Source organism: Chaetura pelagica, unplaced genomic scaffold (genome assembly GCF_000747805.2).
Source record: "Chaetura pelagica isolate M959 unplaced genomic scaffold, ChaPel_1.0 scaffold269, whole genome shotgun sequence".
Classification (NCBI taxonomy): Eukaryota; Metazoa; Chordata; class Aves; order Apodiformes; family Apodidae; genus Chaetura; species Chaetura pelagica.
Genome location: NW_009954705.1, coordinates 1,766,833 through 1,780,330, shown reverse-complemented (window position 1 = coordinate 1,780,330; position 13,498 = coordinate 1,766,833). Strand labels below are relative to the sequence as shown.

General features: G+C 46.8%; 1 protein-coding gene across 1 annotated transcript in view; it reads right to left on the bottom strand.

Annotated features, from left to right (window-relative positions):
• Positions 1-7,556: 7,556 nt before the first annotated feature.
• MTUS2 (microtubule associated tumor suppressor candidate 2) overlaps positions 7,557-13,498 on the bottom strand; it is a 171,605-nt gene continuing 165,663 nt past the window's right edge. Inside the window, exons 12-14 of the mRNA XM_010005655.1 lie at positions 12,656-12,775; positions 10,227-10,324; positions 7,557-7,773 (exon numbers count right to left, since the gene is read on the bottom strand). Of these exons, the coding sequence (XP_010003957.1) occupies positions 7,557-7,773; positions 10,227-10,324; positions 12,656-12,775 (435 nt within the window). The remainder of the gene's footprint in view (positions 7,774-10,226; positions 10,325-12,655; positions 12,776-13,498) is intronic.

Below are 13,498 nucleotides of genomic sequence, written 5' to 3'. Positions count from 1 at the left end.
ACCTACTTGTTTTAATTTTGCCCCCCCTTTTGGGTTGGCTGAGGCCAGTGGGGCAGTAGGTAATTTGGGGACTTTACCACAGGCTGGGGCCTGTGCTCAGCACTGAGCAGCTTGTTGCTGCTGCCACTGAGATGAGTCTCTCCCTGCTTTGTAGTGCCAGTTCATTTATTAAGTGGGACTTCGTGAGCCAGCAGAGTTAGCTTAAAATTTACCCAGGGATGTTAACAGGTATGTTCCGAAGGAACTGGATGCCTCCAGGGCAGGGCTAGAAGAGAGGATGTTGAAATGTGGGTAACCAGTGTGTTACAGGGCATGTGTTTGCTGCCGCCCTTGAACCACCAGCAGAAATCTTTCCTTACCACATGCTGAAGAGCACCTCTCCTGTGAAGATGGGCTGAAAGAGCTGGGGTTCAGCCTGAAGAAGGCCCCAAGGAGACCTTATAGCAGCCTTCCAGTATCTGAAGGGAGATTGTGGCTGCCCCCTCCCTGGAAGCATTTAAGGCCAGGTTGGATGGGGCTTTGAGCAACCTTTATTTTTGGAAGCTGTCCTTGCCCATGCAGGGGGGGTGGAACTAGATGATCTTTAAGGTCTCTTCCAACCCAAGCCATTCTGTGATTCTATGATAAATTTTTTAATCTGATTTATGGCAGAACCACAGTCAGGTAACCCAAGCCACCTGCCCTGCTGCCAGGAGGCTAAGTGCCTGTTGGATTTCAGTCTTTACCCTGATGAGGTGACTCTTGGTATTGGCTCTGTGCAGCTTTGGTAGTGGAGGAAGGGCTACAGAGGTGGCTCATGGAGGTGGCTCATGTGAGAAACTTCTAGAAGTTGCCCCCGCTTCAAGTTGGACCCGCTGGCCAAGGCCAAGGCCATCAGCAACAGTGGATGCACTTCTGTGATAATGTGTTTAAAAAGAGGAAACAAAAAACTGCTAGGAAACCAGAAGGTGAAGGAGGAGTGGGATGTGAGACAAACATCCATGTAGGTACCCATGTCAGTGAGGAGGGCTGGGGAGGAGGTGCTGGAACAGAGATTCTCCTGCAGCTTGTGATGCAGCAGCCTGGAGCACGGTGGAACAGATGTGGACCTACAGCCATAGAGAACTCTGCACCAGGGGAGGTGCTTGTGCCCACCTGTGACTCTGTGGGAAGCCCGTGCTGGAGCAATCTGTTCCTGTAGGACTGCATGGCATGGGAGTCTCATAGGATGACAGGAAGAGAGGTAACAGTTTTAAGCAGAAAGGGGGGAGATTTAATCAGGTATTAGGGAGAAATGCTTTAGTGTGAGGGTGTTGGGACATTGGAACAGGTTGTCCAGGGAAGTTGTGGCTGCCCCCTCCCTGGAACTGTTCAAGGCCAGGTTGGATGGGGCTGATCTAGTGGAAGGTGTCTCTGCCCATGGCAGGGGGGGGTTGGAACTAGATGATCTTTAAGGTGCCTTTCAACCCAAATTTGTGATTCTACCATTCTGTGTTTCACATCAGAGGAGTTTGTGAAGGACTGTGTCCTGTGGGAGGGTCCATGGTTTGGAGTGAGGGAAGGCTATGAGGAGTCCTCACCCTGACAGGAAAGGAGCAGCAGAGAGAAAGTGTGATGAACTGACCACAACCCCCATTCCATCTCCCTGCGCCACCAGGGGAGGGATGGAAGGTGGCAGAGAAATCCAGAGTGAAGTACTTTGAGCCTGGGGAGAAGGGAGGGCTGCAGGAAGGTTTGGCTTTGTGCAGTCTGGTCTAGTGTGAGGTGTCCCTGCTCATAGCAGGGGGGTTGGAACCCGATTAACTTTAAGGTCCCTTCCAATCTTAGCCATTCTATGATTCTAGAAGTTGTTTTTAAGATCTGGATTCATGTCTCATTATCCCACTGTTTTGATTGGTAACATAATTTATTTTTTTGTTCCCCAACTTGAGTCTGCTTTGCCTATGACCATAATTGGTGAGTGAATCCTCCCTGTCCTTGTCTTGATCTACAAGTTTTTCCTTCTATTCCTCACCCACCCCCATCTCAGTGGTGGTGAAAAGTGAACCAAGTGGCTACCTGGTGCTTTGTTGCTGGCTGGGCCTAAACCATGACACCTGTTCAGGGGGTTTTGCTTATTTTTCCATTTATTCCTGGTTTCTGTGCACAGACATACAGAAAACACCTTAGGACACACTGGTTCGTACGCGCTGGCACACGTGTTTATTATCAGGAATATATTACACTTATCTGTACATCATAACTGAAATAATACAAACTCTTCCTGTAATCATTAGCCACATAGTAAACGGGACCACAGAACTCCTGCTGCGTGGGAAACTATACAGAGGCTCCTCAGCGTGTCCATGGGACACAACCACCATCAGTGCAGAGAAGTAAAATACCTGATTTTGCACTTGATAGTTTTTCTTTCCTCGCCCCCCACCCCGAGTCTGTGCTGCTGTGCATCTGCTGAGGGAATCCCTCTGTGCCGGCAGCTGCCAGAGCTGCTGTCCTGACGGGGACAAACAGGGCTTTCCTGCAGACACATAGAGTTCTCCTGCAGCTTTCCCAGCTCCCTGTGCCCCCCCACTCACTGCTGGCTCTCCAGCTATCCCATGGCTGTTACCTGCTCCTGATGACAGTCTCTGGAGGCCCTTCAGAACAACTTTAGGAGGGTTTTCTTTCTGCTGCAGCCTTCTGCGTTGAATAAAGATTAATCAAATCAAAGGTTTCCTTTTTAAAGATGTAAAGGCAATAAAACTCAGCTCAGTGCTGGCTGTGTTCCCTCTCCTGCCAAAGGCCACCCTACTCTGCAAAACAAGAAAGCCCCCGTGACAGCCATGGTGCTGGGGAAGTCTCCAGCCGTCTGAAAGCAAAATGCTTTTCCTTGCTTATCTTCGAGCAGGGATGGGCAGCAAGCAAGGACTGGAGAAGTGGCCCCCATGCCTCTGGGAATGCCAAACTCGCCCTGCATGGTGGTGGCTGCCTGGCAAGAGCAGGAGTCATCAGCTCAGCCATGCACTTGAGGGGCTCCATCCCCCTTCACAGCTACTCCAGCATGCAGACACAAGGGGGGGCAGGACAAAAGAAGAGCAAGAAAAAAGGAATGATCTTTCTGGGGGGAAAGAAGTCCATGCATCTGGGCTTGCAGCAGAAGGAACCACTCTTCATGTCCCCGCAGGAGTGGGTTACTGGTTCCCTCTGGCCTGGGAAAACTTTCTGCAGCTTTATTAGCATTTGGGCAGGCCCTACAGACCATGCCAAGGAAGAATCCAGTGAGAGGCAGGATTGGGAGGCAAAAATTAGATGGGAAAGGGACTGGCAATGACACCAAATGATCATCATAGAATCATAGAATCATAGAATCTTAGGGGCTGGAAGGGACCTCGAGAGATCATCTGGTCCAACCCCCCTGGTAGAGCTGGGATTGGTCCCAGTTTTCCCACTGTAAAAGCCCTACTCCCAATTCACTGCTGGAAGCATCTCTTGTGTACGACTTTAAACCAACAAAGTGATAAGGAAAGCACCAGTGATAGAAGGAATGAAGGAATACATTTTTAAAAGGATGGGTTGGGCCAGTAATAAGGTTTTGTGTCATAGCATAGAGATGTTTAGATAAACATTATGGTAACAATTCCAGCTGCATCATCTCACCCGTTTTTAAAAAAGGATAAAAAGGAGGACTGTAGAAACCACTGAGAAGTCAGCCCAACTAATCTGGTGGCCATCTCTGATGGAGTGACTGTGCTGGTAGATAAAAGATGAACAAGTGATGCCAGCTACCTGGACTTCTGTAAGGCCTCTGACACAGTTCCACACAACATCTTTGTCGCTAAATTGGAGAGATAAGGTTTTGATGGATGGACTATCCAATGAAGAAGGAATTGGCTGGATGGCTGCACCTGAAGAGTTGTAGTGAATGGCTCAATTTCCAAACAGATAACAGATGGTTAACAGTGGTGCCCCTCAGGGGTCTGTAAGTGGGATGAGTTTAATATCTTTGTTAATGACAGAGGCAGTGGGATCAAATGAACTCTCAATGAGTTTGCAGATGACACCAAGCTTAGTGGTGTAGTTGAGATTCTGAGGACACAGATGCCATCCAGAGGGACAGGTCTGAGGAGCAGGCCTGTGGTGAACCTCATGCGGTTTGTGCACCTGGGTTGGGGCAACTCCTGGTATCAATATAGGCTGGGAGATGAAGGGATTGAGAGCAGCCCTGATGAGAAGGACTTGGGGGTACTGGTGTGTCCTGGTTTCACTGGGATAGAACCATAGAATCAATTTTCTATTCAGGAAAGCTGCATTTTTTGAGAAGACTGCAGCACCTGATTTGGTGAGAACAAAGTTGGTAAGAATTGTTGTTTTAATTCATGGCCAGGCCTGGTACACAGGTTTCTGTAGTGATGAAGATCTTAAGCAGTTTCAAGAGAGCCAGGTGCTAACGCTAGGAGGAGTGAAAGCCCAGGCAGCTGACCTGTTCCATACCGTAAATGTCACACTCACTACAAATTCCAAAGTTTGCTGGGGGTCTCTTCCCTCAATGGTCCCCATCCCTGGAGGGTGTCATCCATCACTTTGCTCCTGAGGCCTGCTCTCCTACTTGTTGTGACTGTCACGATTTGATGGAGCTGTGGTGCTTGACATCTGGCATCCACTGCTGGAGTGCACAGCTCGCGCCTGCTGTGTGGGCTGAGTGTAACTCTGTGTAGCTTGTACTAGGATTGGTATTAATATTAGTTTGCTATTATTATTTTATTAAATCAGTTTCTACTTCAACCCACGGGCCTCCTTTCCTTTTCCTGATTCTTCTGTGGGGAGGCATTACTGGATGATGGAACAGCTGACTAAACAAAGACACCTGGATGAAAAGCTGGACATGAGCCAGCAATGTGCTCTCACAGCCCAGAGGGCCAACCCCATCCTGGGCTGCATCAAAAGAAGTGTGGCCAGCAGGGCTAGGGAGGTGGTTCTCTCGCTCTGCTCCACTCTGGTAAGAACCCACCTGGAGTACTGTGTACAGTTTTGGTGTCCTCAGCGCGTAAACACACGGACCTGATGGAGCAGGTGCAGAGGAGGGCCACAAAAATGCTTAGAGGGCTGGAGCACCTCTGTTCTGAACACAGGCTGGAGAGTTGGGGTTGTTCAGCCTAGAGAAGAGAGGGCTCTAGGGAGACCTTATTGTGGCCTTTTGGTGCTGAAAAGGGACTTGTAAGAAAGATGGAGAGAGACTTTTTACCAAGGCCTGTAGTGACAGGACAAGAGGCAACCATTTTAAACTGAAAGAGGGTAGATTTAGATTTAACATGAGGAAGAGTTATTCCCTGTGAGGGTGGTGAGACACTGAAACAGGTTGCCAGAGAAGCTGTGGATGCCCCATCATTGCAAGTGTTCAAGGTCAGGTTGGATGGGGATTTGAACAACGTGATCTAGTTAAATATGTCCCTGCCCTTGCAGGGGCATTGGGACTAGATGATCTTTAAGGTCCCTTCTGACCAAAATCGTATGATCTCATTGTATCAGAGTTGTACTGGAAGGATGCAACATGACAATGCAGTATGTATTGCAGGTATCTGTGCATTTAGCAAGTACAAAAGTGATTAAAATTGTACTTAGCAAGGAGGGGCTTTGTGTGCACGTGTGTGCTTGCTAGCTAGCCTACTTTCAAGTTGTACTTGCTGGACATACTAAAATCTAGTAATGCATTTCAACAGTAGTAGTTGGTGTCACGTGACCTATTCTAACAAGATGCTCAATTTACTCAGTATCACAGTCTCATGCAAAAGCAACTACAAAAATAAACTGCTCTAAAAAAGAGGGAAAAAAACCCACTTTTTTTTTCTTTTTCCTTTTAATGCCGTGGAACAGACCACGGGTGCTTTGATGGTGACTGAAGCTGCATCTAAGCTGCAGTCTGTGAATCCTGAGTACTTCCCAGGAAAGTTGAAACACAGCTCCCATCCAAGCAGTTTGGCTGGGCTGTGCAATGCCACCTCTGCCCACGGGCAGGAGAGCTGTCCTCCCTGCAGCACTCCTGCTGCCCAGGGATTTGCTGCACCTACCATCTCCCACCTACTTCGACCTAGGTGCTCAGAACAGGAATGCATGCAGGCTCTTTGCCCCAGGCTGGATAGAAAAGCATCCCACAGATCTCTTTTTTTACTTTATTAAAAATTATGCTCAGATTTGTTTGGTTGGTTTTGTTTTGTTTTGTTTTTCTTGCTAGCAGTGCCCACAAGGGCCCTGCAGCATGTCCCACCCAAGCCTGTCCCTGGCCTTGCCACCCCTTGGGTAGACATCACCCCAAGCCTGGATGAATTTTTTTGCTTATAGGCAGAGAAATTAAAGTTAGTTTAGCCATTCTTTTCCATGAATCTCTGTAATTTTGGGTAAGCTTTGGCAAGGTGAAATTATATGGAAGGAAAGAAATTCTGACCTCATTTGCACACATGTAGTCCACTGGAATTTCAGAGAGGGAGAAGCTAGAGCCCTGGCAGGCACCCAGAATCTCACGCTAATAATGCAAACCTCTTGTCCAGCAAAGGTCAAGGATGAAGAATGTATTTTCTTCTTGCTTATGGGACTTGAAATTAAAAAAAAATAAAAATGGACAGAAATCTACAAATAGAGGTTTTGATTTATCCAAATTGGGGCAAGGGAAAACAAGGTAAGATCCAACTAGGATCTGAAGATGCTAAAACTGAAACACGTTAACCTATAACCTCTATCAAATTGGCTAAAGCCCTCAGGTTTCTCATCTCTAGCCTATCTCCACTTACAATATCCATGCCAAGAGTTAAAAAGCAGAGGATGGTATGTGTGTTATATTGGGTGTTCAATGCAAAGGTGATGGTTTTAAAGGCAGTACTGTCTCAGAATTTCAAAGTCGCTGGTGTTCATGTTACATAGGGTACCACTTGGTGGACATTTGGAAGGCGCTTCTAATTCGGTGTAATTTTCTCCTTGGTTGGGTATAAATATTCCTGGGAGGCTAAACAGAAATGCTTTTCATTTAGATACAAGTCTTAGGCACGAGTTAGAAAACTGCTGACTGTAATGAAAATATATCAGCACTTAGTAGTATCCAATAATATAAAAAAATGCAATTCAGAACATCTTCAACTACATATATATGAGTGTGCGTCTATATATAGGTATAAAGATACAATAGGTACGTGTATATAAACAAAGACACATATACAGAAATATTCACAATTTGAACTGTATTTGTAACTAACCTGAAGTACTGCAGCACATGTTCATTCTGATGAACCAGTAATAAAGTATTTCCCAACTTTGGGCTCTAACCGTAGTTAAAAATTTAAAACATCACACTAAAGGTTTTGCTCTTCTAACTCTCTGCTCTCCTAGCTCTTTGCTATCTTTTTCACTACCCTAACCAACATGTCAGCCTCAAAAGCTCCTGTGTGGGAACTCTAAGGGTACCCTGCCTAGTGTAAAGCTACGTAGCTACTGAGCATGCTTGCAGCCATGAACCCTGGGTGGCTGTTGATGGGAATACTTCCTTGGAAGGTAACATTTGGCAGGTTGGAAATGCATAAAAGGCAGGGGACCTTTGGCGCACGGGTGCCGACTCATCGCCGCAAGGTTCTGACTTTTGCTGGAGAGGAGTTTCCTGATGAGCAGTGGTACAAAGAAGTGGGCGATGGGGGTAGGAGCTTCACAGGGCTCATGGCATCTCCCTCCTGCAGCTTCCAGAGGAGCTCTTCATTAGTCCTGCTCAGCTTCTTCTTCTCCTCCACTTCTTTCTCAACGTATTCTTGAAGATTGGCATTCTCCTCTGACAATTGTCTGGAGTGGGAAGCAGGACAATGTGGAAGGTGCACCAGTGTGAAGATGGTGGCATTAACACAGCCAGTGCTGCACAAGCAGCAGGGCCAGGCAAGACTCCAAACACCTCACCCCATCCCATCCCATCCCATCCCATCCCATCCCATCCCATCCCATCCCATCCACCTCTCCCTAGGGCTGCAACTGAGCTGCCCAAGCTGGGGCACAGCTGTCCCTGCGTCTTTTCACTCCTGGGTGAAAAATGCATCTCCACAGGTCACAACCCCTCAGGGTTTAACTCTGCCTCCAGATGTGCTTGTCTCTGCTCAACACCTCTCTGAGGCAGCTCAGATGCCAAAGATTAGATGGGAATAGCCCCAGACTTCTTCTGTTGCCTGTCAGCATCATGCCTGGCATGGAAAGGTGCCAAGGGCTTTGTGTGTTGACCATGTACTATAGACATTTTAAAAATGGCCATTTTCCTACAAATACAGGAGAGCATAAATTGGAAATTCCTAAGAGACATTGTCTCTTTATTTGTACATCTGAAAGCAGCAAAAATGCAAAACTGCAGTGCCCTGCAGAACACTCATGGACAGAGGGCATGGCAGAGGGCAACTGGAAATTAGGCTGAGGTAGAGCTCTGGTGTGCATTCCCCCTTCCCCAACACTGGTAACTATCATTCTTCAGACATCCTCAGTCTAAAGGACCAAAAAAAAAATGCTGGTTGATTTAGAGGGAGAATCTGAGATGCTGGGAAAAATCAACTGATTTATTCAAGTCCCAGCAGCAGCTCTTTGGAGCTCCTGTTCCCAAAGCTGGTATATGATCTCCCAATCGACCTGCAAGGCTCTTCTCCCTTCCTTTGTACCTGCCCTTGGCTCTGATTGCACATATCTCTGCACTGCACCCCTCGGGCCCCCAGAGGCTCTGGCGCCCCCCAGCCATGCTGCAAGGCTGGCTTTGCTCTGGCTCACACCCCTCCTGCTTCCTGCCCTCCTCTTGCTGCTGCTGGGCTGCCACAGCCATGTGGGCACCCAAAACTGCAAAGCAGCAGAAATAGCTCTGATCCACACTGCTGCCCAGCAAGGCCAGCTCATCAAGCTCATTCCCACTTCACTTCCCAGACAGTGCCAGTAGAGCAGAAATGAGCAGTCCTGGTGGCTACTGCTGCCAGGAAAACTCACGTTTTAACAACTCTGGCTTTAAAGCTCTGGTTGACACTGTCCCTATAGCTGTCCCCAACCTTCTACTGTTGAAAATGATTGCCCTCAGAGTTGACCCTCCAGGCTGGCCTGAAATTCATAACTTCTCCCCAGAAGATGTTCTTTGAAGTACAGAGTTACAGGTGCTGCAGACAGCTCTTCACTCAGCCAGCAGCAGGGAGCTGCAATGCAGAGGCCAAGCACTGAGCCAGGCACCCTAGCTGCTGTCGCAGGCATGGAGAGAGACTGCCACTTCCAGACCACAATTCATCCAGCCCAGAAGCAGGTGTCTCAAACTGGTCTAGTGAAGCAGACCTTAAAAATTCCTGGTTTTCCTCCTCAAGCGCCAACTTCAAACAGTGACATGTGTGTTACAGGTATTTACAATCAGGTGAGATGAGACGATCTTCACCCCAATCTGAATGTTAGTATAAGCAATACTGCTTTGTAAAAACAGCTACATGCAGAAGACATTCTTTTGTAAAGGCTGAATCATTAATAGAGGAGACACTAGTAAGACAAAACCTAAAATTAAATCAGAGATAAGATGCTAAAGCTTTAAAAGTAAATTACTTAAAAAGTAAATTTAGGCCAATGGCACAATTTCTGGCAATAATGACAGCTGGTGTGTTGGGACAAATTCAGCTCTTCCCCTGGCACCCCTTCTGCCTGGCTCCAGCAGTGGTCTCTTGCCTTACAGCAGCACACTATAAACTTTCTGGGTCACAGGCAGCCTTGTCATCCTTATCAGGTTGTAACAAAGTACAAACAGACAGTGCAGATGATCACTGCAGGTGATCCTGCTCTGGCAGGGGGGGTGGACTAGATGATCTTTTGAGGTCCCTTCCAACCCCTAGGATTCTGTGATTCTGTGAAAAAACCCACTGAAGGATAACTCTGTCTGGGTGACAGTGGCATCGTTAGGACGTCTCTCCTGAAATTCATGCTCCATTTCCCATCCTCGGTACCCACTAACTGGTCTCAGGGCACTGTCACTGAGATCAGAAGCCAGTGGCAACTTTGCTCTCATATCATGCAACTTGGCAGCACGTCAAAATCATGGAACACATAGACAGATATGTGGCCTTCCTGATGTTAAAGTAAAAGCCTCAATATAAATTTTTTTTTTAACAAAGCAAGCAGATCAGGACACCAACACACTTTCAGGTGGAAACAAGCTTTTCCCCTGCTGAAATAAGTGTCAGTTGGGCAGTTAAAATCTCCAGCCTCCTTTCAAGCTTGGATAGATCGCAAGTATCAGCACAAACCTTGTTAGGACGGTATTCTGCTCAATCCTGGCTCTGAGTTCTTCATTCTGCTGTTGCAGCATGGTGATTTTTTCTTCCAGTTTTAAGTTCTTTTCAGCCTGCAATGAAAGAAGGTTTGTTAAGTCTGAAGAAAGCCCAACACCTGATTAAAAAAAAAAAAAAAAAGTGTTCTTTTTTCTCCCTAGACCAACATCTTAAATTGAGAACAGATGGAGGTGGCCATCTTGAGTGCAGCTGAGACTTAGAGGTCTGGCTCACATCACATACTCGTGGACTAAGTGGGGTAAATCAGCAGAGCACTGAGCTGGGGCAGAGCTGAACTAGCCCTTACTTGTAACTGAGGAGCAGGAGGGTCTCAGTCCTGTCTAGTGCAAATAAAACATCTTCCTTGGTGGTGGCCCCCACAACTTTCATCCCTCAGGAGCCAGTTTTACCAGCTGTTGTTCTTGGACAGCTGGTGGCACCTGGGGAGCATGGAGATGCCCACCATGGAAAGGGCACTGTAGTGTGAGTGGTCAGCCAAGCGATGAAGGAGCAATGCGAGGTGGTGTGATGTGAATCACCCAGCTCAACTAACCTCACTGGAGATAAATGTGTGGTGTACAACCTCTAGGGTTATCATTCCCTGGTTCTGGGGAGGAAAGAGTTACCCACCAGGGCAGACTGTACTCAGCAGCAGCCTGAGGCTGCTGCTGCATTCCCATGAGGTGGGCGGCTCTTTGCAGATGCTTCTCTCCACTGCTGACAGTGTTGGCTTAAATGAGTGGCTTAAACCAGACATTTACATTTAAGCTACAATTCAGTGAAATGAAACCTATCTCAACCACAGGTAGCTATTAGGTGAGACAGTTCAAGGACAGTTTGAGGATGTCAATAGCAGTGTATCAAAACATCAGTGAGATGTTTGCATGCATGTACCATAGCCTCAGATGCCCTGTTTTTCCCAAGTTTTGAATTTGACATACTTTATCACCTTAGTGCTTGGTTTTCCAGCAGGTAGAATTATGCTGAATTCAAAACTTTTAGAAGAAAACAAAGGTATCAGAGGGTAACCTTATGTCTGTGTGAGCTCAGTTAGTGAAATTATCAACCTTTTAAAAGGAAAAAAAATATTGTGCACTGGAGCAAGCAATAACTCACACTTTCTGGCAGAGACATCAGGTTTAGGAAGTGGTTTCCAGTCTATGCAGGTAACTGTGAAGGACACTCCTGATTCTCAGATAATCTAGCCTACCCCAGCATATTCTGTTGGAGCAGAAAAAGGATTCTAGCCCCAAATTGAAATGCTCTGAGAGAGAGGAATCACCATCACGGGCACCTTACTCAACAGTTTTAGTAAGTAGTAGCTATGCCAGCACGAAGCATGGGAGAAGACCTGTGCATCTCCTCCCTCCACTGCGACCCTCACCCTATACCACTCCTCTCCTGCTACCTTCATTTCCAGACTTGCTTTCAGCAGCCAAGGAGCCAAGCCTGGCCCTGTATTTGAAATGCCCTCTTGGTCTCTTATGAGGCACCCTATCTTTCAGAGCATTTGGAGATGCCCTTTATAAGTTCTGGCACTTATAAAGGCAGGCAGTTCTTTAAACAGAAAGCGCTTGTGCCTTTGGATCTCAGTAGACCCAGTGTTTTACTGAGCTCAGGGGCAGGAGCAGGACTATGTGTTTGTATGTGGTTCATTAGCAAAAGCAGCTAAATGATCAGACTGTTGTGCATATTTTTTTTCCAGTATAACACTGCATGTTTTGAAATGCTGGCTTAGCTCCAGGACCAGCATGTTGGAAGGAGCACAGTTAACAAGCCTCAGTTGTAAAGAGGCACTTTTCTCTATATGCACTTACTCAAGCATCTGTTCAGCAAAATAATCATCTGAGTTCTCAAATTTCCCAGTAAATGGAAACAAATCTTGCTGAATGCTGTGTTGAACCAGCTGTCTTAGCTCCCCAGCTGAGGTAGTGCCTCATCCTGTCACCACACTAGACGATTACTGTCACTGCAGGTTATGTGTTACAAAATGAATCCCCCTTTGAATTAAAAAGGCAACTGATGGTGAACTGGGGAGTTCTTTGTTAGGAACTCCCAGAAGCAAAGAATGAGAAAACAGCGCAGGCTGCAGAAAAGCATTGGAGAGATGAGATTAAGATTGGAGAGAGCTTTCCTAGTGTAAGACTTGCTAGGAACTGCTTGCTGAATATTGCTAACTCATTCTTGTGGCTGGGAGCTCCCTAAATACCTGTGTGAGCAGCTGCAGAACACACACAACTTGATCTTTCTCCACTTGCTTTCTCCAGCCCTAAATGGTTACCTGCCATTTAAATAATCTCTTTGACTGTTTCTTGTCCCGTGTTTTCTCACACCTTTTAAATTCACCTGATGTATCCCAACTCTTACCTGTCTACCTCTGTGATAGAGGAAAAATGACAACTCACCTGTTTTTCTAGCTCCATAATAATCTTCTCCTGCTGGTGAATCTGATGGTTCTTCATTTCCAGAACATGCTTTAAGCTCTTCAGATCGTCTTCTAAATGCAGATACGGAGCTCGTTCCATCTAGGAAATATACCAGTGATCTGGATATTTGTCAGCCATAAATGCATCTTCATCCATAAGATAAAGATTTCTCAATGAAACCAGTGGTATAGAAGTCCCAGTGATGTGAAAACCACCTGGATCTGGGCCTCCTCAGCCATTCTGAACTGTGATGTTCTCTCCTAGGCCAACCCTTTGGCTGGATAGCAAATGGTACCTTTCTTTTGACCAGCCTCATGGCTAGAAGGATGGGATGCCAGAGTGTTCAGCAACCTAATTCCTACTCACAGCTTGGGAACCACACGCTGTGCCCTATGATTATGAAGGGATTTTGGCTTGGGGAAAATACAAACCCAAAACTGAGGAAACTGGACAAGGGGGCTGGAGGAGAAAGCTACAGTGTTGTGCCTTCCCTGCACCACTGCATCACAGCGCCTGTTAGCAAAGATCAGATCTGGCGGGAAAAGTTCCTCCTCTGCTTCAGAACTTCAGATGTAGGGTTCAGCTCAGGACCAAAAGGTGTGCCCTGAATGATACTGAAGAAATACTGTAACTGACTTCAGCTGTTCTGGATTTTTCCCTGTGTAACTCACTCCAGTGAACTGCCTGGTGGTACCTGGCATTAACATCACTGTGACCCAGCAGAATTTGTCCTTTCATGGAAATTAAATACTGCAGCAGAGGTGGAAAGGGACTGATGCTACCTGTCTCCCATGGCCAAACCTGTTTCAAACATTCGCACTC